The 27,892-nt window shown below is 43.9% G+C and overlaps 4 protein-coding genes across 7 annotated transcripts; all 4 read right to left on the bottom strand.

The window, feature by feature from the left end:
• Positions 1-1,021: 1,021 nt before the first annotated feature.
• otk (off-track) lies at positions 1,022-17,572 on the bottom strand. Of its 3 annotated transcripts, XM_017238290.3 has the most exons (7): positions 16,410-17,572; positions 12,282-12,416; positions 12,041-12,202; positions 4,430-5,319; positions 2,274-3,718; positions 1,856-2,192; positions 1,022-1,776 (listed from the first exon to the last, which is right to left on the bottom strand). In XM_017238290.3, the coding sequence occupies exons 1-7, from the start codon at positions 16,459-16,461 to the stop codon at positions 1,684-1,686; spliced, it is 3,114 nt and encodes a 1,037-aa protein (XP_017093779.2). In that variant the 5' UTR covers positions 16,462-17,572; the 3' UTR covers positions 1,022-1,683. The 3 variants fall into 3 exon arrangements, with proteins under 3 accessions (XP_017093779.2, XP_070134525.1, XP_017093780.2); XM_070278424.1 differs by lacking the exons at positions 12,041-12,202; positions 12,282-12,416; positions 16,410-17,572 and adding an exon at positions 6,504-6,565; XM_017238291.3 differs by lacking the exons at positions 12,041-12,202; positions 12,282-12,416; positions 16,410-17,572 and adding an exon at positions 6,279-6,463 and having other exon boundaries at positions 1,023-1,776.
• Positions 17,573-20,592: 3,020 nt separating this feature from the next.
• On the bottom strand, positions 20,593-22,662 carry otk2 (off-track2). Its single transcript, XM_017237896.3, has 3 exons — positions 22,248-22,662; positions 21,691-22,184; positions 20,593-21,579 (listed from the first exon to the last, which is right to left on the bottom strand). Exons 1-3 carry the CDS (start codon positions 22,315-22,317, stop codon positions 20,851-20,853), a joined length of 1,293 nt encoding a protein of 430 aa, XP_017093385.2. The 5' UTR covers positions 22,318-22,662; the 3' UTR covers positions 20,593-20,850.
• A 754-nt stretch (positions 22,663-23,416) lies between these two features.
• LOC122321209 (uncharacterized) lies at positions 23,417-24,332 on the bottom strand. Its single transcript, XM_043210766.2, has 3 exons — positions 24,273-24,332; positions 23,722-24,202; positions 23,417-23,667 (listed from the first exon to the last, which is right to left on the bottom strand). The coding sequence occupies exons 1-3, from the start codon at positions 24,330-24,332 to the stop codon at positions 23,480-23,482; spliced, it is 729 nt and encodes a 242-aa protein (XP_043066701.2). The 3' UTR covers positions 23,417-23,479.
• A 1,367-nt stretch (positions 24,333-25,699) lies between these two features.
• Mppe (Metallophosphoesterase) lies at positions 25,700-27,815 on the bottom strand. 2 transcript variants are annotated; one of them, XM_017238173.3, is made up of 6 exons: positions 27,514-27,815; positions 27,212-27,453; positions 27,043-27,152; positions 26,723-26,985; positions 26,172-26,679; positions 25,700-26,117 (listed from the first exon to the last, which is right to left on the bottom strand). In XM_017238173.3, the coding sequence occupies exons 2-6, from the start codon at positions 27,235-27,237 to the stop codon at positions 25,930-25,932; spliced, it is 1,095 nt and encodes a 364-aa protein (XP_017093662.2). In that variant the 5' UTR covers positions 27,238-27,453; positions 27,514-27,815; the 3' UTR covers positions 25,700-25,929. The 2 variants fall into 2 exon arrangements, with proteins under 2 accessions (XP_017093662.2, XP_017093663.2); XM_017238174.3 differs by having other exon boundaries at positions 26,172-26,652; positions 27,514-27,799.
• Positions 27,816-27,892: the final 77 nt, after the last annotated feature.

Here is a 27,892-nt window from a genome sequence, read left to right as displayed (position 1 = left end):
TTTCTTCTATAGAGCTTAGGCTTTCGTTGCTATTTGCTATTTTTGCTGCACAGCTGTCGTCCTTCCATTACGACCATTGCAAACATTGCGCATACGCCATGTGTGCTATGCCAGAAGTCGTGGTGTATTTTATTTTCGGGCAAATGCAGGTTTCCTTTGAGTTATTACACACATGCATATATTTGTCAATGGCCCTAATGCTTTTATCAGTTATGAAACGAAAATTCCAGTTTAAAAGAGTTAATCTTGGAGAAGTGGAAAAATCCAACAGAAGTTTGCCTTTGACTTCCAGAGAGAGAGGAAAAAAATCTTTTCCTAACTTTGAAGAAGCCTTTCCTGTTCTATGAGGGTATTCCACTTCTGACTACTCTCTATACCCTTTCCCAATACGCTTTTTTTTCCATGCCTGCCACACTTCCTGCTACCAACTGTTCAATCAACCTTTTTTCGGAGGCATTTGATATTCATGACAGGCAGATATTTGTACGTGCCAGGAAAAGCTAAACAGCCTATCCACTACCGAGTCTAGGAAAATGGCAACTCATTGTGTAACGGTGTTGTTTTTGCTGCTGATTCAAATGCAAATATAGCCAGGATCTCTCCAGTCCTGGCCAAAGTTTTCGCACGAGGAAACTTTTTTGGCTACGTAGGCGCTGGAACTTCCGGTCGACATGGCGGGAGGGCGGGGTACCCAAGTAGAACTTTAAGCCCCAATAAGCTAAGGCAACTTTACGGTTTATTGCCATGTTTGTTTGTCAATCGTTTTGAGAGACGTAGTCGAAGGAACCAGGGCCCGGGCAGGCCCAATCCGACATTCAATAGGCGCTCATTTTTCAAATCAAGTGAAGTGTGAATGAGCCAAGTCCGCTCCTTAGCGCCCGACCCCAAAGGACCCTCAACAAATTTGCCATGCCAAATGAAAATGCCTATAAAAAATAGTAACCCAAGCGGTCGAGAGTGAGGGTAAGGGCGATTGGTGATTGGAATTGAAGCTGAGACTGCGGATTTTTGCTTTTTTCAGTTTTATTCGGTTAAATTTATTTATTCGTGTTTATTTAAATGTTTTGTAAACATGCATCAAAGCTTAAATGGCTAGTCATAAATTGTTTCGTTCTTTCGTCGTTCATCTTTTTTCTTATGCACATAATACTTTTAAAGATATACATAAATATATAACTAGGGATATATTATAAAATATATGGGTGTGTGTATGCTAAACTTAAAATTTGGCTTAGTTATTCAAAAAACACTTTGAAATCGCTCGTTGTGATGATTTACTTACTTAGTTATCTTTAAAGTGGATTGTAAAATGCAGATGATAATGTTTAAAATGCTCTAATCCTAGAAATGCTTCAACTGGTTTAAATGCAAATTTGTGGCAGTTTTTATTTACATTTTTGCTGCATATTTATATGCAGCACCACGCAAATACTTTTATCGAAGATATCTACTTTCAAATACATATAATTTTTTATATATATTTTTTTTTCATGATTTTTTGTACAGTTACTGTTAAAATATAGCCATATATATATATCGATCTGTGTGTTGCATTAAGTACGCATGTTGAACAGGCGTCCATCCTTATGACTTATGAACTAGAGTAGCAATGAAAATACTCGGACAGATACTAAAGACAATATTACGAATTATTTTTTGGCATTTGCTCCATCAGTCTGCTCCTCACTTCTCCAGGTTCTGCATGGCCTTGCTCAGGGCCGCACCCAGTTGGCTGAACGAGGGTCGTTCCTTCGGATTGGTCACCCAGCAGGACAACTGAAAATAGATTAAAATTATATATTATAATTATTAATATAAAAGAATCTTAATATCCTATTCAATCTCGATAACTTACCAATATCTCTCTCAGACTATCTGGCGTCGTTTCGGCCACTGTCCACTCCAGGGTTCCTGCCTGGGACTTCTGGATCACCTGCTCGTTGGTCAGCTCCTCGTGCGGCAGTTTCGTGGCCTGATTGAAGAGTTCCCACACCACCACTCCGTAGGCAAAAATGTCACTCTTTGTGGTGTACTCGTCCTCCTGGATGCACTCGGGCGCCAACCACCGGATCGGGAGCAGAGTGTTGCGGTGTTTGTGGTATTCCCGGCTATACTTGTCCTTGCAAAGGGCTGGATAGGAGACCTTGACTATAAACTCGCTCGAAATAACACAGTTGCGAGTGGCCAGATCCCTGAAATGATGTTTAAAATAATATATAAAGATAATATTAAAGTAAATAATATTTATATAAAAGGATTTATAGCAAACCTACCTGTGAGTAAAGCGAGCACGATAGATGGCATCCATTCCCCTGGCAATCTGATAGGCCACGGCTAGGACCTGGCTGGTGGTCAATGGTGGTGGTGAGGATGTGGCTGCAGCCGAGGCTGTGTTCACTTTTCCGGCTGTGGCCAGCAGGAACTGCTTGAGATCTCCCCAGTCCGTGTACTCCAGCACCATGTAGTGAGGATCCTTTTCGCGACAGAGTCCGAAGAGACGCACCACTCCCTTGTGGGAGATGCCACGCAGCAGATCCAGTTGTCGTCGGAACTCCTGGCAGGCCTGCTCGTCCTTGACCTTGTTGAGGGCCTTTACCAGGACCAGTTGATCGAGATCCGATTGCTGCTGCTGCTCCTGCTCCTCCTCCTTGATCTCCTCGATGTCGTCCATGGAGGTTTTGGAGCGGCGTTTCTCGTTGAGAGTGCTTAGGGTGGTGCTACCACTTCCACTGCCACCACTACCGTTTTCGCTGTTGCTGTTCGCCTTCTCCGTATCCGTATCCTTGTCGCTGGGTGAACCGTTGGACACTAATGAGGCCTTCAGCTTGCCAACGAACACATCACCGAACTCCCCGCGTCCGATCTGAATAAGTTCGGTGAGCCCGGACCTGGGCAAGGCCAGCTGCTCGTAGATGTGGGCGGATTTCTTGGAGGCCCTCGACTGCTGACTGCAGGCAGTGTCGTCGGATTTCTGGGCATCTCCATTGGACTTGGACCGGGACTGCCCGCCGTGCCCATTGCGTTGCTTGGAGAGGCATGGCTCTTGCTCGGATCCCTTGCCGTTAGCAGCTCCATCGGGCTGATCTCCGCCAGCTTCCTTGGTACTCAGCTCGTTCAGGCGGGCCTTTCTGGCCTGGCGACGATAGCGACACCACAGCATTAGACCCACCACCAGGACTATGTAGGCCAAGGCCACCGTCATAGTGATGAGAACGGCACGTGTCACCAGGAAGCCATCGCCTCCGGACTCCTCGGGCGGGAAACCATCACCGGCGGTCTTCACCACCAACTGGACATCCTCTCGCTTGAGTCCGGCGCTGTTGCCAATCGTGCATCCATAGCTGCCCTCGTCCTCCGCCTGGACGTTTCGGATCTCCAGAGTGCCATTCTCCAGGAACCGGAACCTCTCTCTATCAGTGTTATTTTCACTCAGATACGTCAGATCCTTGTCCCACTGTATGGTGGGCTTGGGGTCGCCGATGGCCTGGCAATGAATAACCACGTTGCCCTGCTCCGCAGTCTCAATGGGACCCACCGGTGGAACACTGAACTTTGGGGTGACCACCACATTTATGGCCACTGTGGCGTTAATCTGTCCCTGGGTGTTGGTGGCCAGACAGGTGTAGTTTCCTCGATGATCGGCATTAACGTTTCTGAAGATGAGAGTTCCATTGGCATCCACCTCCACTTGGTCGGGCAGTGAGGTGTTCACATCATCCTTCAGAGAAAAGGAGGAAATGTTATATAACTGGGTTTAAGGAGAGAAGCTATTCTCCCAGTGTATAGACACAAAAAAAAGACCTGACTGACAGGCAACCATTACCAACCAATTTGCCAACGTGTCTCGTGCGTTTTCATCAAAAATTCCCAAAAAAAAAAGAGGCCCAAAAGCAATACAAACTTTGAACAGGTTTTGAGTAGTCATAGGTTTGTTTTTTGGCCCAAATGAAAACTTCTTTTGATAGGGTTTGCTACCAATTTTTTGGCCGTTTTGTTTTCTCCCAGTCCAAATAGACAAACAGTTGCCAAAATTGGTCGGCCATGGCAAACAGCTGGCGTCACAAAACACTCAATGGTGACGGGAAGGAATATCGGAGGTGTGGGATGAATGAGGATGGGTCTATTGGATGAGGTTGTTGGGTGGGTGTGGGTGAGTGTGGTGGTGCTTAGGCCAGATAGACTCAATAGAATTTTGCATATGAAACGGTTTTGCTTTTTGGAAGCAAAAGTTTGCCCAGCGGCGCGTTGCGCGTTTTTCAATTTGTCAGTGACATGTGGCGACCAAACATGGCCAAAAGGAGTGCCACGAATGGCTATCAGAGAGCTGTCAAAACGATAACCAAAAGAATCCAGAACTCTATATTGATGACAATCGTAATCAAATCTGTATACCCCAAAAAGTCAGCGCATAATCCCTTCAAGTACTCACCCTCATCCATTGCACTTGAGGAGTGGGAGTCCCCTGCGCCTTGCAATGCACCTTGGCAACGGCAGCATCGAGTTCAAGGTTCTTGGACGTGGGTTGGGGAACAAACTTGAGCTGTTCGATGACCTCCAGGATGCCGGGGGATGAGTTGATGGGAGAATAGCCCTCAAGTTGCAGCTGACATTGGTACTGGCCCGCATCGCTGGCTATGATGCTACCGAAGCTCAGGGTTCCATTCTGTTTATGGAGCACCAGGCGAGCATCCTCGCGGAGTAGGGCATCTTTGCCAGAATCGGCAGAGCTGCCTGGCAGGGGCAGGGAGTTACCCAGCTCCACATGCCTCAGAAGTTTTCCGTCCTTGCGCCAACGAAGCTGGATCCTTTGGTTCTGCAGTTCGGCTGGGAGCTCATAGAGGCAGGTCAAGGCCGCTGGGTCACCTTCCTTGATGACCGCTTGACCCGCAGGTCCTTGGACAATCCTTAGGTCCTCGGGAGCAGCCGGCAGGGACTCTACGCCTCCAGATCCTCCTCGTTTTCCGCGGCACAGGAAGACCTCCTTGCTCCACGATTCTGGTAGCTTCTGGTTCTTTCTCCTGGGCAACCGGGGAAGGCATTTCAGGCTAGACCTGTAGACATAGCCCTGCTTACTCATCACCCGGCCAGCGGCATTGGAGGCAGTGCAGCGATAGAGTCCATCATCGGCGGCACTTGGCTGGCGAATTATGAGGCGGTGCTGGTCCAACTGGACGTTCTGCCAGGAGGCTAGTTTGGCGCTGTTCCTGTACCATTCGATCTGGAGGGGATCATCAGATCCGGAGACTGCCTCCACATGGCATTTGAGAAGGAGCTCATTCCTATTGCTGCCCAGGAGCTGGACACTGGCCGAGTCGATGTCTGGAAGGGAAAGAAAAATAAATTAAAGTTTTAAAGTCTAGAGGCAGCTATAAAAAATGCATATCTTAGCCGTGAGTGTGTAGGCCATAAACTAATTGAATTAATGCGAGGAAATAAACGAGGGACGGTATAGTTGTTCGGTCATTGGGAGTCGCGCCTGGCTAGAGATTAAGGAGCTCTCACTTTGAAGTTATCGATCAGGCCCCGGTGAAACCGAATAGGCCGGGCATTCCATAAATATGCATAATATATCCGGAAGATACATTTAGCCTTAATGCGTTTTCTTAGCAGCCCGCGAATTCGCTCCGCCTCGGTCCGGGGTTTTCTGCCGTTTTTCTGTTTATATCTTTGCTTTTTTCTGGTTTTTGCAAGTATTTTGCGGAGCATTAAGTGCATTTTATCGTTCAGTTTTGTGCAGAACACGACGCCGCAATCTTTGTCTTTATCGCCGAAGCCTGGCAGCCCATTTAAGGTGTAGAGGAAGCATAAATTGAACTGTCAGTCAGGGGAGCGAGTGGCGAGGCTGGTAGGGGGCACTGAGACACCTACTTTACCCTATCTCTCCTCCTATACCCTCCATGGTTTTCCCTAGCTCGTATGTAAATGCTCATATGCTTTTCCATCGCTTTTCCTGCCTGGCTTTATGTTTTCTTCTGGCCAGACGGAACGGAATGGAACGGTACTTGCCACCAACAATTGCTGCATGAGAAAATAGAGTTTGTGGCAGAAAAGAAAAGCGCATGGAACTCACAACAAAAAAAGGAAAAACTGCAATAGAAGAGAAGAATGTGTTGCATGCCCTGGCATAGGGTTTAATTTATGTTTTAGTGGCATCCGAAGGCGCTAGGGGCGTGGCCAGTCATGTTGCAGACACGCCATTCTCCAGATACATATCTTGGCCTCCAATCTTCCAGCTGCAATCTTTGAGATACTCCTTTGTGTCTTGTTGTGATAATTACTAATCGCCAGGGCCATGTTTCTTCGGTTCTCCTTTTAATTTGGTTCCTCTAATAATTTATTTAAATTGTATTTTCTTTTTCAGAATTTCCCCGCATACTCCCCCATAATTTTCATAAAGCATTTTTTTATCTGAGACCAAAGCGAAATGGTAGATGTATGTTTTATGGATATTTTCCTATCTACGAATGTTTGCCAGGTTTTCTGGCCGCGTTAGAAAAATTTACATATGCTCATAAATCTTGTTTGGGGCTCTGACTTTGTTTGCCTTTGACTTTGCCTCTTGCCAGTGGACTCAGCGAAGAGAATACAAGAAATAGAAAAAAAAAAGAATTCCTCTAAATATTTGTAGACACTTATTTGGTGGCAGCAGCACAAAAACAGCCCAAGACCGGAGGAGCTATGGAGCGACAGCAACAACTCAATAAACAGAGACCGGTGTCTTCGTCTCCGTCTCCGACTCCGATTCCGACTCCGAGGCCGTCGAGGAAGTGTCAAAAGTTTGAAATGTGTTTGGTTTGTGTTTTTTTTTTGTATTTGTATTTGTGTTGGGGCACGTCCGTCAGATACAGAAACGTACTGACGGATACTCGCTCGGTTGGCCTGTGGCACAAACTTTTGGTATATGTTACGACTAAAATGACAGTAGAGTGAACTAATTGGCACTTAGACATCCAGTCGGTGGAAGGGGACACTCAGACTGTGCGACTGCGATTCTGAACAAAAGTATCCAAGTATCTAATGGATGGCCAAACAAGCGAGAGATGTGAGCAGCAGCCAGGTAAAGTGTGCAGATGATTAGAGATGGAGTTTCAGGATTTCTGGCTACCACATATCTAGGAGTATCTAATAGATAATTGGATTAGGTGTGTGGGTCTATTAATAGTACTTCATAGCTTTAAGAAACAGTATCCAAAAAAAGTGTCAGACAGGGTACTTTTGTTTCCCATTTGCGAGCTTAAGCCCATAAATCTTTATCTTTTGAAACGACCCATTCTGGGCAGTTGGGTTTCGGAGTTAGTACTCTCCATGGCTGACTACCTGGCAGGTGCGAGTACTGGGGCTTTCATCAACTAACTGTAACTCAAATTAGAATGCCCGTTGCCGTTGCCAGTCGCGTCTCGCTAATTAACGAGCGTCTCATTAGGCTGATGTATGCAACGTCAGAGGCTGCAGAGATCTTTTGACACCTACAGCTGCTGCCACAAACGAAGGTGTTGGATGCCAGGAGAGGGCCAGGGGTGTTGCAAAAGTGGGCGGGGGTCGGAAGGCGGCCATCATTCACACGTTGAACGTGCAAGGCGAGGTAAACACTCTGACTCTGACTGGGAATGGGAATGGGAAAATAAAACGAAGTAAACCAATGCCTCCAAAAGCGGCTCCAAAACAAAATAAATTTGTTCAACTTTTTTCTTTTTTTTTTTTGCCTTTTGGCTGGGAGCATAAACCACAGAAACGCTGTAAACAATTGATGGAATTTAGGGGAGCGGGAACCATAAAAAAAAAACATACAGAAACAGCAGAGTCGCGGCATAAACTCGTCTTGAGTAAACAAAGTGGAAGTAAATGCGGCAAGGCAGGCAGGCGGAATTATAGATATCGGAATTGACAGTTCCCGGAGCAGATCGTTCTTATCGAATATAAGAAATTGGATCCAAAGGAATGGTATAAGTGTGCCGACCGAGTCTTATTTCGTCAACCGATAAGATAGCACCACTTGTTGAATGCATTGCCTGCATTCTGCTGACTTTCCATAAAGAAAATATAATTAATTGATAATCGAAAATTGATTAAAAAAAAAACCGGAGTTGTGAATCGAACTGTAGTGGAAATGTCATAAACCGAGTGGAGGTGCTCCCAAAGGGGTTGGAATACTTATTATGGCCCGGAGAGCCCATAGAAGTGGCTGAATTTCTGAAGTGGCCGGCAGTAATTGTAAAACGTTAATGGACTTATGGCAGCTCGTTGGCCAGTTCTGGCCACTCCACTCCATTTCACTTCAATCGGTTTGGGGGGCACTCTCTGCTCTCTGTATGCTGTTGTGGTGCACAAAGCGGCTTACAAGTTATTGACCCATTTCACAAATTGGCGCAGATGCAATTGAAAATGGTAGGGGGCTGCTACTGAACGATTCTACGATGATTCCGGTTATTGCATATTAGAGAATTCCTTTCAGATCATCACTAAACTAAGTACTTCCCAGCTCGTTTTCCATCCATTGACAGAACTCGATGAGAACTTTTTCATCAACTGATTTTCATGCCAATCTATTTGATATTCTTTTTCCTCTTTTACGGCTTTTCCAGTCGCTATGGCCATTTTCTTGGGAAATTTATGACTACAACTGACCGTCTGGGTCACAGCTAGCAAGTGTTCCAGTGCGTTATCGCTGGGATCTTTAATTAAAGTTGGCCAGTCCCGGTCTCGGTGGATGTCTCTCAGCTCCCCCTTCGAAATGGTACGGTTTTCAAATTAAAACGTTAAACATTCGATTATCGCACATAGTCAGCGTTTGGGGAAATCCTGACAATTTTCCCCCATTTCTATTAGCCAGGGGCTTACTTAAAGGGGATAAAATGGCTTTAAAGGATGTTCGATTTAAACGAAAAACATGAGAGTTAGAGAGGATATCTTTACTGATTTTTGTATACCCCTTTTTTAATTCCAATATCCTTAACCTACGCCCTTGTTTACTGCTGCCCTCTAATGCTTGCCCCCAAAAGTTGCTAATGATCAACTCGTGTAACAACAGAGAAAAGCCAAAAGTAAAATAAATGCCAAAAAAAAAACCAAGAAGAAAGTAAAGTAAAAATCACACAAAATAAATAGAAAATCCTAGAGTTGGAAAGAGTAGGGAATAATGGGGTAACAGAGATGGAGAGAACGCGCCAAAAAGTTGGCTACAGTTTTCTATTTCCAAGCTCGTGTCTGTGGGTCTCTGTTTTTCTGTCTTTCCTGTCTGTCTGACAGTCCTGCGTCCTCTTTAATGTTCTCCGGGCTCCGAGCTCGGCTCGTAAAATTTTATGCGTTTTTCCGGCATTCACAAAATGAAAATTATCCGGTTCCTCCCCTCGATGAATCCCCCAGATTTCGTAACACCACCCTTGCCTAGCCATCGTTCGTAAAATAAAAACCCAACTTGGCAACTGCAGTCAACTTGAACTTGTGTCTAGAGCCCAGATATATACACTGGGTACTGGGTACTGGGTACTGGATACTCTGGTATGTCTGATGGGGGTGCTGTTGTGCTGATTTGAGGGTTGCTTTTTGTGTCCTGCCCTGCTCCACCCCTCCCCCCCTTGAATTCGGTTTACTTGGTGTGTCTTTGCATTTTGTTTGGTTTTTATGACTTTGCTGGCTGTTTGGTTGCCATTGTTGCTGCTGCTGAGCTGGTGAGCTGCTGATGTTGCTGCTGCCATTTCTCATTTTATGTTTATGTTTCGTGTTAATGTTGCATTTCATTTCCCCCGTACATTTCAGCATACAAACACATTCTGTTTTCCAACATACACCCCCATCCACCTTCGCTCAGCTGTTCGGCCGAGTCCTGAATATATCCCGAACTGAAGTCCTGAGAGTCCAACAACCCCTTTCACTGAGCAAATGTTTGGAATGTCTCCCCGTCTGTCTGCCAGGACGAGGACGAGGACGAGGACTGTGACTGTGACTGCCAGTCGTCTGGTTTCAGTCTGACTCCTTTTGGTTCGCTCCTTTTTGTTTTGGCCCTGACTTGATTCTGGGTCCTGACGGCTTTTATTGCCGGTTCACTGTCTGTTTAATTCCTCCGCTGTCTGCTTAATTCTTTGTAGTCATTGGTTAGTTTTCAAGCACTGTCAGCATTTGGCAGCGACTTTTTATGGTCCTCTTAACTTTTCCATTAGGATTGGAGGGCGAAATTACTGGTAATTCTTTGAGGAATTGGAATATGTAGATATCTATACTAATATAGATAAACTGATCAACTTTTCATTATTTTTTATAAGGATCTGTATAGGTTTCAAGTAGAATTATGTTTGTTTTATGAGGAATTTCTCGAGTTATCCTTTAAATTCTCAGGGTATATAAAAGTCTCTTATTTCTAAAGCATTTCTACTGTTTTAATTCCTTTCTCTTTATTTTCTCTCTAAAATTTGTTAAATGTTGCAAGCAAAAATGTCACTTTTCTTGCGCTTAATTGAACACTTATTTCCCCCCAAAAAAGATGAAAAGATGAAAATCCCCGGAAAAAGACAATGGAGCTGAAGCTGGAGCCAGCAGAGTCATGGAAAATAAATGAGACACCAGCCAGAGAAGCGGAGAAGCGCCATGCATATTTTAATAGTTTTTGTCTGCTCCTCAAAAGTTATGAGATTGATGGAAACTCTGGCAGGGGGCTGTAATCACATAACCCACTTAGCCTCAGCTGGCGCCAAGATGTACATCCCTCCCATCCTGCCCCATGGGCTTTCAACAACAACAGCTGCTGGTGCTGCTGCTGATGCTCCTGCTGCAGCGGCAATTAAAATCAACTCCCGAAACTACAAATTAATTAGTTAATTAATTAGCTAAAAACACTTGAGATGAGGCCGGGATATAAATAGCCCATCCACTGCTGTTGGGTGGCTTTGATCAGAACGCGGATGCCGAGGCCGTGCTGACAGGTCTGGTAGCAACCAGATACATCAGATATATATCTCTACAATGGGAGGAGCTGCTCCTGCTCCTCCGAAACACATGCACTCCAGATTGTGCATAAAAACTTGCATTTTGTTTACATCCACAAGAGGAGGGGTGGAGGGGCAGGGGCAGGGGCGGACTGTTTGTTAAATTTATGCATTTTTCTGCTTAAAGGCAAATGCAACTAAATGAACATCAATCACGTAAGGCCGCGGCCAAGAACTGCAACTGCACTTGCTACTTGGAGAGGGAACTATCAGAAAGGCACAGAAAAAAATCATTTATATTGAAGAATATTTTAAATAAATTATATATTAAAGTTTAATTATAAAAAGCTTTATGAAAACTATCTAAAACTTTTTGTTTAATTTTGTTTTGGATTCTCTGGGTCTTTGAATTTTCTTTCGGTGTAGGCCTTCTTCATTTAGTTCTTTTGCCTTTCATGCTCTGTTGCATGGGACTGCATTTTGTGCACTGCACTGCACTTCCTGTGGCAAGGGTTGGGGTTTGGGGCACTATATCTGACGCATGTACATCAAAACTTTCGGTTTTTATCTTTCATCAGTTTGTTGTTAGTGTTAGTGTTGTCTTGGCCGCTTCGGTTGCATTTTTATGCCTCTTTACCTTTGTGTTGTATCTTGTGGTTTGCCCAGATCTACAAAAAAAGGGGTCGGGGCAGTGCCGGGCAGGGAGTTGGAGCTAGGAATGCCATTAAATGCAGCATTAATCAAATGAATTGGCCCCCTGTCTACAGATATTTTCACTTCCACTTTGAAAAAAAAAAACATTTAAAAGGTCTGTGAACTTGAATATGAAGTTAAAGGAAATTTAAAGTTAAGCTTATAGTTTTAGAATTTAAGATCTTTATCATAAAGTCTATTTACAGAGAACTCTTTGGAAGGAAAGACCTCTATTTGAACCTAAAATTTTTCTCAGTGAAAGTCTATTTCTCAAACCCTATACCATATTCCTTTGTTAATTGAAACAAGCCAAGAATCAGGGACTTGCATTGCAACTTAACCAATTCAAAGTCAATTTGCTGATTGCAACCATTTAGCATTTGTACTAGTATGTATGTATGAGTAGAAGGGATCAAATAACTACTCACATATCACACTCAATTTGGCCGGGGGAGACGCCTCCCTGGCGCCGCTGGCCAAACTTGTGGCAATGCAAACATAATCGCCAACATCCTCGGCACGTTGCACCGCCTCGATATGCAAATGGGAGCCGATTTGATAGACACGCTTGTCATACGCCATCCGATGTCCTGGAATTCAACACAAAATAGTTTAATGGCGGAATGGTGCAAATGGTATGCAAATATACTATATATCCAAGACCCTTACCATTATGCAGCCACTCGTAATGCAATTCGCTGGCTGGATCCGTGGCCCGGCATTCAAAGTCAACGGATTCGTTTTCCACAACCGACTGACTTTGGGGCAGTTGCAGGAAGTGTGATGAGTTGGCCACAACTAAAGCTGCAAGTGCAACAAATAAATTACAAAGTATTAGTAGGTATTATATGGTACATTATCTTTTCGTACAATATCGCAAAAGTGTACTATAATTTTGCCTAAATTAAAGTGGTTTAAACAAATTAAATACGCTTAAGCTGCTTAAATTACAGTATTTAACGGAAATGTAATTTTGTTAAGCACTTTCCAAGAGCAGCAAGCTAAAAAAAAGGAGCAAAAAAGCCATAAAAAAACAAAGTTAAAAGAGAAATTGAACGAAAAAATGAGATACTCTATGTTTTATTGTGTATATATTATAAATATAACATGTAAATAATTCTAAATAAAATGTATGAGGTTAAAAAGCCCTAAATCCTTTAATAAAGGATTTAAATAATATTTAAATACATGAATATTTTTTAGGAAAGAGTATCCATTAACCATATGCTTTAAAAAGAAACTCCAACCAACATGGTGGCTTGCTGGCTCCAACTGGAGTTGCGTGTCCTCAAAACAAAATTACAATATGTGCACGAAAAAATAAAATAAACAAAAAAAACGTATACCCAGCTCTGTTCCAACATAATTAAAAGCCCTGAGAAAAAACGGCCATAAAAAACGGGCAGGACCAGCAGCAAAAAAAGAGGAGACATATTAAGCTCGGAAATATGTTTTCATTCATTCAATTTATGTATTTAACTTTTTTTTATGGCTGGAGAATGCAATTTGGTTATTATATTAAATCAACAGCCGCAAAATGCAATTTGTGACATTTTTTTTAATGCAATTCCATGGAGAGGTGTATGCAGGATCAGTTAATGAGCTGACAGGATATATGCATATCCAGAGGTACCAGAGGTAAAGGCAAAAGGCGCCAGAGGCATGATTTGAAACTAAAAGCAATTCAAAAGCAATTATTTCTGATTGTACGAGGGAACAAGTTGAGCAAAACGGCAACCATTATATTTGGCCACTAATTGGAGCAATTTGAGACAACACCTCTCCGATTGTGGGGAGCAGGAGCCAGGAGAAGCCAGTATTCTGGCCAAGACCATGCATCCAGACCACGACACGGAATCAATAAGCGGGCCAAGAACACACCCAACAACAACATCATTAAAGCCAGTTGGGGTCGCAACCGAGGCTGAGGGCTGAAGGCTTTCTCATACATGCCAGTCACATAGCCGGACGACGTGTTATGATACAAGACCCAAGACCCAACCGAAAAGGCGGTTGGCCAGGCGCTTGGATCTGCTCCACCTCCCCAGGGTCCATGCCCTTCCCCGCCTCTGAATCGATTTAATTTGCCGTGCGGAAAACGAGTTCGAAAGGGGGTACAGACGGGGGCCTGGAAGTCAGTTACTGGGCGTCGATTAAAGAAATATGCGCCCCACTCTCTTTTTTTTTTGGCCTGGTGCGTCTGCCACGTTGATTGCGCCGATGTGGGCCTGAAAATGCGTTAAGAGCGGCAGGGCGGGGGGCCGCCAAGAAATTATAGGAAGGCGGCCCAGAGATGGAGCAGATGAGGGGCAGGAGCACAAACAGAAAAAGTGTTGATGCTGCAAACAACAGCGACAAAGCCACGGAGCAGCGGGCAGTCCCAAGTTCCAACTGCCCAGCTCGATTTGTCTGTAAGAAGTACACTTAAAAAATAAATAGGGGATTTACATTGAGGAATGGATATAACTTTAGTTATGCAACTATTACAGTTTAGCTTCTCATATAAAGTCTTAAGGATCGTCCCATATTAATGGCCTATTAGGGCCAAGAATAACCACAGATTGAAATGTATCTTTAGCACATTTTTTATTAAAAATATCAAAATAAAAACTATATTCTCAGTGTATTATTCGTTTATGCCGTTCACTATCTTGGAGGGTGCGTGTGTGTGATAATTAGTTCGTTTGTTTGGCTTAAATAACCGAAATCAGCAAGTCAGCAGCCGTAAAAGCAGCATCAGTCCGGGAATCCGGGAATCGGGGAATCGAGAATTGAGAAGGCGGACTGGCCGGGACTGGACTGGAGTAGAGACCCACTGCTGAGGCCTCCTGCTCATCAGCATATAGCATCTTGAGATTCAGATTCAAGGCAGATACCAGATACCGGATAGTGATTCAACTTGAACTCCAACTGCCGCAAATTGTGCGGCAACATTTGTCGATTAGGCACAATGAATGCGAAATATTGTTGTAATAATCAGGCAACCCACTGTGGCAGCCACTTGAACTTGCCCCATGGGTGGCGTTTTGATTTGATTTCCGATGGGGGAGTGTGGGATGGAGGGCTGGAGGTTAAAGAAAAGTGAACTGTCATTCTGGAATTTGTGGCATTTTGTCTGGCTGGGAAACTGGGAAACGTTTGCCGGAAAAACTGCAAGTCAACTGTCAGTCAGACACTGAATGAAAAGTGGAAATATGTCAGACAATTATACGTCAGAAACGATTGAGCTTGGATTTTATTTCGTTTGAAAGGAGCAGGATTTCATGATGGGATTGAAATTTAATTTGGAGTAACCTTTTTGATATTTAATGTTGATTCATGGAATCTAGTCTGCCATACTCTATCCCCCTGGTAATTTGTGAAAGGGAACTTTCGACTTGAAGTCTTTAAGGCTGACGAAGGACACGGGCAGGCAGGCAGTTGGCAGACAGGCGGCAGAAGGGCGGACAGGAGGAGAGTTGCTGGCAGAGTTGCTGCCACACAGCTGCCCTTAATGTGGGATGCGATGCTTTTGGGTTTTGGCCTGGCATGTTGCATGCAGCATTTTGCATGCTTGAATAACAAATTATGACTGCCACACAAAAGGAGCTCGCACACATACTGACAGCCACATTATTTGCCATACAAATAATGGACCTTTGTAGCGTTGCACAGATTTTGAAATATGCGACTCGTCCCCTCTCTTTCATCCCGACTCTAGCCCTCTCGCTCTGCCAGTGTCTGCCGGCAGACGGCAGTCAGCAGTCGGCAGCCGGCTGGCTTTTGTTTGCGGCTGTTTGCCTTTGTGCTACTTAACAGTCAGCAGTTTTCATCTTGGTCCTGTCTCACACACACACACACACACACACATATCCTTATTTAAGGACTTTAGTTTGCATAATCGTCGTGTCCCTCTTGAGACCCTCTAGAGAGAGAGATCCCCTTTCGTCTTGGTCCGATCCCTCTTATAATCCTGCCGGTAAACTATATTTGATTAGCTGAATTTTCGGCGTCGCTTGTCTCACTTCAAGTGGCCCTTACTGATCCTTGCCTGCCAAGTCCTTTTTATTTCAAATGTGTTTTGTGTGCACTTGGAGAAATAATATTGGAATAAGGTTTCATGAAAATACTTTATCTGATTTTGTGGTTACTATATTTTTGTTCTCTGTATTGGTTTCCTGCCCTTATTTGCTTTTCTTTTCAATTGCTTGGAGTCCTTTTCGTTTGTTATTATTGTTGTTTGCCTAACGACTTCATTTTTTGAAGTTGCCCGGCATGTCCTTCTTCTCAATAGAGCCTTCTCATAACTGCTACCTCTCCCGCTAGGATTGCCCTAGGACTTGGTAAGTCGCTCCTCTATTTGAAATTAGTTCTGCCAGATGGGTGGCTAAAACAGGCTCCTGGCTGACTTTTAATTGAGTCATTTTTCACGCTGCCTGCTTTTCAAATTCAATTGCCAGAGACAAAGGCACGTCGGGTGTTTGGTTTCCTTCGGCTTCCAATTCTGGCATAGCCCTCAAAGAATAAAATTCTTTAGCCCTGAGGGCGGCTAATAGAATCCACATTACGGATGGCTTCATTCACTATATGGAATGGCAAATATTCAAAGCAAATGTTGTGATTCCTTTGAAGTTGGCACTGCGGAAAAAATATCCAATCCGGTTCCAGAATAAATGAAATCCCAATACCAAGCCAAGAAAAACAAACAAATAAACGCGATGCCCCTTCGGATAAATGAACTCAAATCAAATAATGTTTCAATTTAGATACCACCAGATAGAAAAACAAACCCCGTTTTGAGCCACCCACTCCACTTACCCATCATCAAAGCTTGGAATAGAACCAAAACTGAGATCCTTACAGCCGCCATATCCGTATTTGGTAGTTTTATCCTTTTCAAGTGTCCTTTGGCAGCTCTGTTCTCAATTAGCAAGTGATGGAAAAAAAAGCGAACACTCACACGCGAATCGGATAAAGTCGATATGGGAGTTGATACCCTGGCACATCCACCCGGAGGAGAGTCGCTATAAGTGCCGGCCACTCCAAAATGCACTCAACGCATTTGTAAATATTCAATATTTGGATGCCAGACGATGACGACGACGACAACGACAACTCCAACGACCACGACGACTGCCCTTTTTCAGTGGTTTACCCCCTGTATGGGATGGTGTGGGATGGGTGGTGGTGGTAACGATGGTGGTGCCGAGTGGGTGAAGAGTCCACAGACGGCGGAGAGGGCGGTTTTTTGATATTTACTGTGGACACTCAAATTAAATTGCTATTTACATAGTTGGAACGCATGAAATGCATTTATCACCGAACACACAGAGACACCAAAAGCCAAAAGAGATACGCCACTTGCTGTTTGTTGGGTTTTTTTTTTTATGTTGTTACTGTTGGTGTTGGTTTATGTTTCGTGGTTGCGTTTTATTCTTTATCAGTGCCTAGATTGACAAGCGACAAGCAGCGGGCACCGGGCACCGGGCAGCAGAACGCGGTATCTGACGGATACCGACAAAGGTATCTAGATACACAAAATGCAATGCTCGAAGACGCAGATACGTGGGCCACGACAAACGACAGACGAGGAACGGAACGATGCGGCGCAGCGAGGCGGTTGCAGGCGGGAGTTCAATTACCCAAGAGAACGCGAGCCGATACCGAGCGCAACAAATCAACTTAATTTGTATCCGAAAGATACAAAGGCATGCCTTGAATCCGTTGCCGCTTTTGTTGTTGCTTGCTGCTGCTGCTGCTGCATCTGCTGTTGCATCCTTGGCATCCCGAACCGGCTTTGGTGGGTGAATCCGCCACCCGATGTTCTGGGGCAGGGGTACGTACGACTAGCCAGCCTTGCCTCACAAAGTCACTGGGGGAAGTCGCACACAACTCGCACTGGAAACGTATCCGAAAGATACAGAACGAAACGGAGCGGAGTATCTAATCGAAGCGAACTGCACGCGCTCGAAGTCTGTTTATTATTAAACTCCCTGCCGGCTGTTTCCAGTTGTTGGTGGGAACCGGCTTTCCGGGCTGAGAGTGTGTTGGTGCGAAATACTGGGTTCAGTGCCTGTATTATAAACAGTGTTGCCGTGCTGCAGGCCGAGTATTTTAGGCGCCAAAGTTTGAAAGTGTATTTTTGGTTATATAAAAAATGAGTTAATTTTTAAGATAAAATATATATATTGGAAGGAAGATATGTATGGAAATGGAAGATATATTTTGAAACAATTCTCATGAGGAACAACTTTTCAAATAGTTACTATGTAAGTATCGATTTTAATAAGTATAAGTACTAAGTAACTATTTAAAAATTAATCTATTCTTGATGTTCATAATCATATGTATATGTAGTTCACACACACACACGTTCCAGTTGATTAAAAGACACGATTAAAAGTCAGGACTGCCAAATGAAGCTATCATCTATCATTTGGTAATCAGCCCAAAGTTATCATTTCAAAACCGCCCGTTGCTTCCCCCGGTTTTAAATCCAAACAATAATGCGCCTTAATGACCAAACCGAGGAAGCGACTAAAATGGGGTGGTCGGGCCGGAGGATGAGGTGAATCCATTGGTGGCTTGCTGTTTTTACGAGCAGATACACGCGCGCTTGGGGAAACTGCAATAGGCCGCTGCCTGTCCCTGCTGCCTGCCCCTTGGAACACATCCATCTAAGACAGTTAGCTGAGACTACTGTGTGTATTTATGCGTGTGGTGTGTGGCTGGGTCTCTGGGTGTTTTCCATTTTATAGTTTTCCGCTTGTATTTTTTACGAGGCCTTTCAACCCCGCACAATAGGAAAAACCAACCCAAGAGCCACACAAAAACAATTGCAGCAGATTCAGATCCTTGGGCCCGGCGTTGACTGACACCCAACAGTCGTAAAATGCCGCTGCCATTTGTATAAACTATATATCCGCGCGGTTGCGGATATTCGGATGCGTATGCGTATGCGTGCGGAGGGGTGGTGACCTCCCCCGTTTTTCCTTAAACCCTCCCCTCCACCTCATCCTCCTCACCGCCCCTTATTAACAGCCCTGGCCCTTTTGTGATTATATCGGCATGGTAATATGTGTGTGTGAGTGTGGTTATCAAATGTTGGACAGACCTAGGAAGGGCGAAGGAACCATCCAAAGTTGGGCCCTCCCAGGGCACTGCGCTTTCCCATTTTCCATTGCCCGCCGACTTTGGACGAAACGACAGTTATTGATGTCATAAAGTTGGAGATTTATGCCATGCCCGAATGCCCGAATGTGTAGGGCTTATGTTTTATGATTTCTGTTGTTTTTGGATTTGGTTCCATGTTATTTTTTTAGTCCTCTATTTCATTTCTGGGGTGTAGACGATCAGTAGAACCAAAAAACTGTAAATGGTGTGTTAATAATTTGCCAAAAAAAAGGGGGTTGTGTTAAAGGATATAGTTCCTGTTAATTGAATAAGTCGTATTTATATTTTTAACCCTATGAGGGTTGCACATTATAATTAAGCCTATTTACAAATTCAGGAAATATGAAAAAAATATTCTTTAGGAATCTGATAGTCTGGGTCATGAAAGGAAATTTACAAAACTACAGCCTTTCATCTTTTGAGGAAGTTTGGAGGAATCCGCCTAGGTCCATAAATGTTAAAGTTATTATTTTCAACTGCTTACCGTTACTCAACGCCTGGCGATCGTATAATTTTATGGAGCATCCCGAAGAATTCTGGGGAGAATCTACCAAACGCTACCAAACATCAAACATTTCGTAGGCATTAAAATAAATTTTTAGTAACGCGGCCTTTGCGTAGACTAAACAAAATAAACAATTAGGAAGGTGTTTCTTCTGGCCAGGCACCCAGGCACAAGCCCAGAGGCATAGCTATCCACTGTAAACAAATAAGGCCAAAAAGTACAAGAAAGAAAATCGAAGAGCCGGGAAAACATCAACGGAAGGGCCCCCAACTACAGGTTTTTAATGCATGTCGATGTCGTAGTCGCCGCATCAGATCAAAGGCGCGAATCAGTCGAATATATATATATAAATGGTATAGTATGAAGAAGAGGTGGGTGCCTAGGATACCCTGGCATGGCTGGGCATGGCCTGGGATGGGATGGGATGGGTAGACATTAAAGCAGGGGTGGTCGTTTAATTGCACTTGCCGCTTACTTTTTTTTTATCGTGTGCCTGCACCGGCATCAACATCGGCATGGAGTAACCTGCGCATGTGTAGTTGCCTTTGATGTGTTGTTTATTCGAGCGCTATAAAAAACCATAAAATATGCATAAAACTCATAGGCGGAAAAATAAGCTAAAGGCAATTGGTATTGAAGCCATGGAGCAGGAATGAAAATGGAAATGGAAATGAAGCGATTAAGTGCAGACGCTGGCAATTGGAAAGAAATTGTCGTCGGCAAAGTCACTTGATGATGGGCCTCAGGGAGATGGCATATGATGACATAAGAGGGTGACTCCCTCAAAGGTTTACAATTGCATCCTGGCCAGGGGACATTGAGTTCAACATGTGTTGAGTGGCTAATAAAATAATCAAAGAATTAAGAGTAATTGAGGTTTACGAAGATTTATTCTTTTAGACTTTCATTCTTTTTGACTTTATTTTGATACTTTAACTTATTACTTTTATGTTGATGATCAAACTATTGTTTTTCTTCTAACATTATCCATATCATTGTATTCATTTAAAAGAATCATCCCCGAATAGGGGGAGAGACTTTACGACTTTTTATCGGGGGGGTTGGGTTTCTTGGTTTATGTTATTTTGGAGCCCGTCAAGTAGCCCGTCATTCGAAGCGCTGCTTTCGTCATAAAAAGCGCATAAAAAGCTGTTGAACGCTCATCCGGGTTCCATGGGCTTTACGGCCCGACCAAGTGGGCAACGAATTTATGATGGTGGAATGATGGAAGGAATTTTACGAGGCCCACAGAAGAACTCCACCCATTCCCGTTCCCATTCCTGGTGCACCCGCAAAAAGAGAATGATTGAAACGATTGCGCTATAAAATGGGGCTCTATGAGAGCCATAAAAATATTTATTCTACTAAAAAATAACTGTACATGGATATATATACACAGAGACACACATGCATAAATACATATATACTAGATAAATATAAATACAAATAGGTTTCTTTACTTTTTTTGGGGTTTGGGGGGGGATTTCACAAGTTCCTTTTCATTTTCAACAACAAAATGGAGTAACACTTGCAGAATGGCAGGTGCCGAGATCATGGAAATGGCTATGCATCCTATTCTCCTCACACAATGTCATCGGCCACCTGCGACTCCTGCTCCAGGATTGTGCTTTCGCGCAGCTTGCTCTTCAGATTCTTGCTGGAGTTCGCCTCCGTCAGGCAGGGCTCGTGCTCGGCGTGCTCTTGGCCATCAGTGGGGGCATGGGCATGGCCATCCTCAAGCTGCACCTTGCCCAGATGACGGCGATACCGGTACCAGACCTTCAGCCCCAGCACCAGTACGAAGTAGAGGAACGCCAAGCAGATGATCACAATAATGATTCTGGTAATGATGGAATTTGATGCTGATTTGCTGGTCTTGACCACCAGCAGGACATCTTCCCTCTTTAGTCCCGCACTGCTGCCAATGGTGCAGCCGTACCTGCCTTCATCCTCTGGCCGCACGTCCCGGATCTCCAGGGTGCCGTTCTCCATTATCAAGAAACGCTCCGCATCCGTGTTGTTTTCATTGAAATAGGTAAGGTCTCTGTCCCATTGGATGGTGGGTTTGGGTTCTCCAATCGCCTGGCAGTGGATGACGGCAGTTCCCGACTCTGCCACTTCGATGGGTCCCTCGGGTGGCACACTGAACTTGGGTGCGACGACCACATTGATGGAGACAGTGGCGCTGATTTGTCCCTGGCTATTGGAGGCCATGCAGGTGTACTGACCACGCTGATCGTTGCTCACCTGGGCAAAGATTAGGGTGCCATTCTGGTCCGTCACATTAACAGGAAGGGGTAAATTGTTTTCCTGGAAAGGTAACAAAAAATCATTATTTTAGATGTGGAATATTAAGGGGTTTTGAAAGAGATTCTTGACTAAATATTGAAAATACTTTTAAGATTTAATTTTGGAACTCACCCTCATCCATTGAACTTGAGGTAAGGGAGTTCCCTGAGCCTTGCAATGCACTTTACTGAGGCTACCCAGTTCCAGGTTCTTGGACGTTGGCTGTGGCATAAACTTAAGCTGCTCGATGATTGATACCACACCATTATTGGAGCTAGCTGCCACTTGGCCCTCGATTACCAGTTGGCACTGATATTGACCAGCATCACTGGCCAATACGCTGGCGAATTGCAGGGAGCCATCGTTCTTGTTCAGGACCACTCGGGAATCCTCGCGCAGCATGCTCTCCAGTTGCGGTTCACTGGTGGTGCCACTCATCCGGCCCAGCTCCGTTTGGCGAAGGGTTTTGTTATCCTTCCGCCAGCGGAGTATCACGCTTTTGTCCTGCAGATACTCATCTGGCAGTTGGTAGCTGCAGGGCAATTGCAAAGCACTCTGCTCCTTGATGGTAGTGGTGGGTTGGGGGCCGTAAGAGATGCTCACATCCTCGAACGATAATGGAGCGGCTGTGGGGAAGATAATGGACCAGTTTTAGCTGGAAGATGAGTCAGCCGGCTGACCTAACTCACCGTAACAGCACAAGATCAGGCAGAAGAATCCCAGGCCGCAGTTCAACAATCGTCTTCCGTTCAGCTCCATGGCGATCCCGAAGAATTCTTTTGATTTCACTTCGTACTTCCTTCGTTTCTTTCGCGCACAGAACCGGTGTGCTCTTATTTTTTTGTTTTATTTATTGCCGATTTTGGAAGGAATTCCGTTTGCCTTGGTAGGTTTTTTCGATATACTTCACTTCACTTTATTTCACTTCATTACATTTCTTTCACTCCGCATCCAGTGGAGAGAGCCTTTGCTTTATGGTTATTTTTATGATACGCACACGCGTCACGCTTTATTATCCTGCCGCTGACGCAGAGCCCGGGGATCAAGTTGCTCTGTGGAGGGCACAACCGTCCACGTTCGGTCTCAGAACTCGATTGACGCCGCATCAGGCCTCTCTGCCTGGCAGTCGTCGCACGGTCCGCACATGCGCCCTCAACTGAACCCACTATTTCCCTCTATTTCATTCCTACTCCGAACAACCCTGTTCTACTCCTATTTCAAATACTGCGCCACTACACTTTCAAATCCGTAACATACTCTTGCAGAAGGAAAAATAATACTAAATAAGAGCAGTGAACGTAGGGATATATGGAGCTCAATAGGGCCCACGTCGATGGCTATATCTTTGCCAATAATCGTCAGATTCTTAAGCGGCATACCTTGATCGATTTGTGGATCGATTCTTCACCAATCTGCATCAAAACCTGCCAAAAAAATATTTTTCAGATATTTTTCGATTTTTTCTGGAGGGTCCCCTTGAAATTTGGAAAAATGCGTGTGGAGCTCAATAGGGCCCACTTCAATGGCTATATCTTTGCCAATAATCATCCGATTCTTGAGCAGCATACCTTGATCGATTTGTAGAACGATTCTACATCAATCTGCATCAGAACCTACCAACAAAATATTTTTCAGATTTTTTTCGATTTTTTCTGGAGGGTCCCCTTTGAAATTTGAAGAAATGCGTGTGGAGCTCAATAGGGCCCACGTCGATGGCTATATCTTTGCCAATAATCATCCGATTCGTGAGCGGCATACATTGATCGATTTGTAGAACGATTCTACATCAATCTGCATCAAAACCTACCAACAAAATATTTTTCAGATTTTTTCCAATCATTTCTGGAGGGTCCGGGGTATATTCGAGCAACTCTTGAGAATTTTGGGTTTATTGTCCGTGAGGATTGGAGACAGCTGCAGTCTAAAATTGAGGTATGGTCGAGACGCGGTTAAAGAGCGTCTGCCTTTTGGCCACGCGGAAGGGACAACGGGTCATCATCTTGTAGACGACGGCACCGCAGACGACAAACAGTCCCCAGAAAACATAGGAAAAAAGCAGGATGAATCGATTTGGCTGCCACAAGACAGTGTAGCTGAGATTGTAGTTTTCTAAATTGAAAATATTGAAACGTTAATGAAACAGATAAGTATGTGGAGACTTACCTAACACAGCATAGCCCATACCAATCTTTGACTTTCCCATGCGATATGAACAGGTGGGCACCATTATCTCCAGATAGCTGTGCTCCTGTTCTTTCAAAGCCTTAAGATCAAAATGCCTCACCGAGTTCTCATAAAAGTTGATAACTTTGGTGGATGGATAAATAAATATTCGGGACTCGTGCCAGTGTCCCGTGAAAATGATATGAGGGTCCAAATCACTGATGATGGCCCGCAGCAAGGGACCGCCTCCTATGAGCAACGGAGCGTGGGAGACACCAATCCGCAGGCGTTCGGCGTTATGATCTCGGTCCGGATTGGTAAAGTCCAGTAACATACGGTTAATCTTAAAGAAGCGGATTCGATTGTCATAGTCGAAAAGGTCCTCACTCATAAATTCGTTCTCGAAGCGTCTTTGATTCGAGTTGGATATGTAGTCACCGTTCTCGCCACCGATATCGTTGTCACCTGGCACATGGACACGCTGAAAATATGCCGAAATCATACGAAACTATTATTCAACGTTGGCGGTTATGAGCTCCCGAACTACCTACATTGCTTAGCTTTTGCTTAGCATTGATCGATTTGTAGAACGATTCTACATCAATCTGCATCAAAACCTACCAACAAAATATTTTTCAGATTTTTTCCAATCATTTCTGGAGGGTCCCCTTGAAATTTATAGAAATGCATATGGAGCTCAATAGGGCCCACGTCGATGGCTATATCTTTGCCAATATTCATCCGATTCGTGAGCGGCATACATTGATCGATTTGTAGAACGATTCTACATCAATCTGCATCAAAACCTACCAACAAAATATTTTTCAGATTTTTTCCAATCATTTCTGGAGGGTCCCCTTGAAATTTATAGAAATGCATATGGAGCTCAATAGGGCCCACGTCGATGGCTATATCTTTGCCAATATTCATCCGATTCGTGAGCGGCATACATTGATCGATTTGTAGAACGATTCTCCACCAATCTGCATCAAAACCTACCAACAAAATATTTTTCAGATTTTTTTCGATTTTTTCTGGAGGGTCCCCTTGAAATTTATAGAAATGCATATGGAGCTCAATAGGGGTCACGTCGATGGCTATATCTTTGCCAATATTCATCCGATTCGTGAGCGGCATACATTGATCGATTTGTAGAACGATTCTCCACCAATCTGCATCAAAACCTACCAACAAAATATTTTTCAGATTTTTTTCGATTTTTTCTGGAGGGTCCCCTTGAAATTTATAGAAATGCATATGGAGCTCAATAGGGCCCACGTCGATGGCTATATCTTTGCCAATAATCATCCGATTCTTGAGCGGCCTACCTTGATCGATTTGTGGAACGATTCTCCACCAATCTGCATCAAAACCTACCAACAAAATATTTTTCAGATTTTTTTCGATTTTTTTGGAGGGTCCCCTTGAAATTTATAGAAATGCATATGGAGCTCAATAGGGCCCACGTCGATGGCTATACCTTTGCCAATAATCATCCGATTCTTGAGCGGCCTACCTTGATCGATTTGTGGAACGATTCTCCACCAATCTGCATCAAAACCTACCAACAAAATATTTTTCAGATTTTTTTCGATTTTTTTGGAGGGTCCCCTTGAAATTTATAGAAATGCATGTGGAGCTCAATAGGGCCCACGTCGATGGCTATATCTTTGCCAATAATGATCCGATTCTTAAGAGACATACCTTGATCGATTTGTGGAACGATTCTCCATCAATCTGCATCAAAACCTACCAACAAAAAATTTTTCAGATTTTTTTCGATTTTTTCTGGAGGATCCCCTTGAAATTTATAGAAATGCATATGGAGCTCAATAGGGCCCACGTCGGTGGCTATATCTTTGCCAATAATCATCCGATTCTTGAGCGGCCTACCTTGATCGATTTGTGGAACGATTCTCCATCAACTGCATCAAATAAACCTTAAAAATGTTACATCAATAAATTATAAAAACATTGCTTTGGATGACATTCGTTGTTTTTATTTCTTAGTTTAAACTTTAAACAGAAAATTATCATTTTTGACCAGAGAATATACAATAAATACTTATTAAAACTATGAATGCCTCTATTCGCCTAGATTACATTTTCCTATAAATACAATTTTAATATCTTGTCGTATGGGGTATATTCGAGCAACTCTTGAGAATTTTGGGTTTATTGTCCGTGAGGATTGGAGACAGCTGCAGTCTAAAATTGAGGTATGGTCGAGACGCGGTTAAAGAGCGTCTGCCTTTTGGCCACGCGGAAGGGACAACGGGTCATCATCTTGTAGACGACGGCACCGCAGACGACAAACAGTCCCCAGAAAACATAGGAAAAAAGCAGGATGAATCGATTTGGCTGCCACAAGACAGTGTAGCTGAGATTGTAGTTTTCTAAATTGAAAATATTGAAACGTTAATGAAACAGATAAGTATGTGGAGACTTACCTAACACAGCATAGCCCATACCAATCTTTGACTTTCCCATGCGATATGAACAGGTGGGCACCATTATCTCCAGATAGCTGTGCTCCTGTTCTTTCAAAGCCTTAAGATCAAAATGCCTCACCGAGTTCTCATAAAAGTTGATAACTTTGGTGGATGGATAAATAAATATTCGGGACTCGTGCCAGTGTCCCGTGAAAATGATATGAGGGTCCAAATCACTGATGATGGCCCGCAGCAAGGGACCGCCTCCTATGAGCAACGGAGCGTGGGAGACACCAATCCGCAGGCGTTCGGCGTTATGATCTCGGTCCGGATTGGTAAAGTCCAGTAACATACGGTTAATCTTAAAGAAGCGGATTCGATTGTCATAGTCGAAAAGGTCCTCACTCATAAATTCGTTCTCGAAGCGTCTTTGATTCGAGTTGGATATGTAGTCACCGTTCTCGCCACCGATATCGTTGTCACCTGGCACATGGACACGCTGAAAATATGCCGAAATCATACGAAACTATTATTCAACGTTGGCGGTTATGAGCTCCCGAACTACCTACATTGCTTAGCTTTTTATTCTGATAGATGCGTTTAAAACGTCGCACATACTGCTTGTACTCTTGGCTAGTGGCGATATTTCCCTCGTCCAACAAATCGCCTAGAAACACAATAATGTGTGGTTGCGTAAACGACACGGCCCTCTCAAAGGTCTTTTGCAGATATCTATCCGAATCGTACCGGGCCAAAGGGCTATGCGATGAGCGATCGTAGGAGTTGCCCAGTATTTGTGGGTCAGCAATGAGCAAAAGGCGTGTGCAATTGTCTAAAAATGAATATTAGCTCAGTACAGGTATTAGGTCAGTAAACCAGGACAGCTTACCCAGTTTACAATCAATCGGCTGCCAACTGGACTGGGCCAAGTAATAGACTATACATTCATTGAAGAATACTAGTAGCAGAGTTAGTACTACGAAGCCACGACACACTAATCTGTTTCAAAAAGTAAAGAATTTATTTGAAAAGTAATTGGGAAACTTAATCGAGCTTACCTATTAACTATGCGCAAGGAAGCCATAATTCAGTTTCACATCGATTAGGATGTTTTAATTAATACTTTCGGTTTAGCTGCGGCAAAGTTCGTTGCATTGGCGGACGTCGACGGCGTCTATATTTAAACTTTCGTTGCACATGCAATATTTACGTAAGACGACTCATAATTTTGGGGAATGTGAAACTGGCGCAACTGGCGGCGGTCAACTGACCAGCATCGCCACGTACTTCAGTGCCCCTTCTTAATTGGATTAGAAATAAAAACATGAGGTGTAAAAAGAGCAGTGTTTTAGATTCTTACCTTTGTGTTGTGGCCATGCGCGCCATCGCCCATTCGAAAGCAGAGAAAACCGTTAGCACGGTGGGAGTGCAGCTTGTAGGTGAAAAAAGTCAACTTCTAGCAAAGGTAAACAAAGATAAGAACCATAACAACTTGAGATGGAAGCGTGATGTTGGGATGAGAGCGTGAATTCGCCCCAGGATTGAATTAATATCTGAATTGCCACATAGCAGATAAATTAATGAATTTTTTCTCTAACGCCACCAGTAGGTTCAAAGATAGAAGCTATTATTTTTCAGGTCAGCCACCAAATATATTATTCTTTGGTAGGGACCATGAACCATACCTAATCAGCTGATGGTTTATCGATAAAATGTTCTTTACGTGTATCGCGAAGCTA

Source organism: Drosophila bipectinata, chromosome 2R, assembly GCF_030179905.1.
Source record: "Drosophila bipectinata strain 14024-0381.07 chromosome 2R, DbipHiC1v2, whole genome shotgun sequence".
Taxonomy (NCBI): Eukaryota; Metazoa; Arthropoda; class Insecta; order Diptera; family Drosophilidae; genus Drosophila; species Drosophila bipectinata.
The sequence above is the reverse complement of the archived record's forward strand: the minus strand, read 5'-3'. Positions and strand labels throughout refer to the sequence as shown.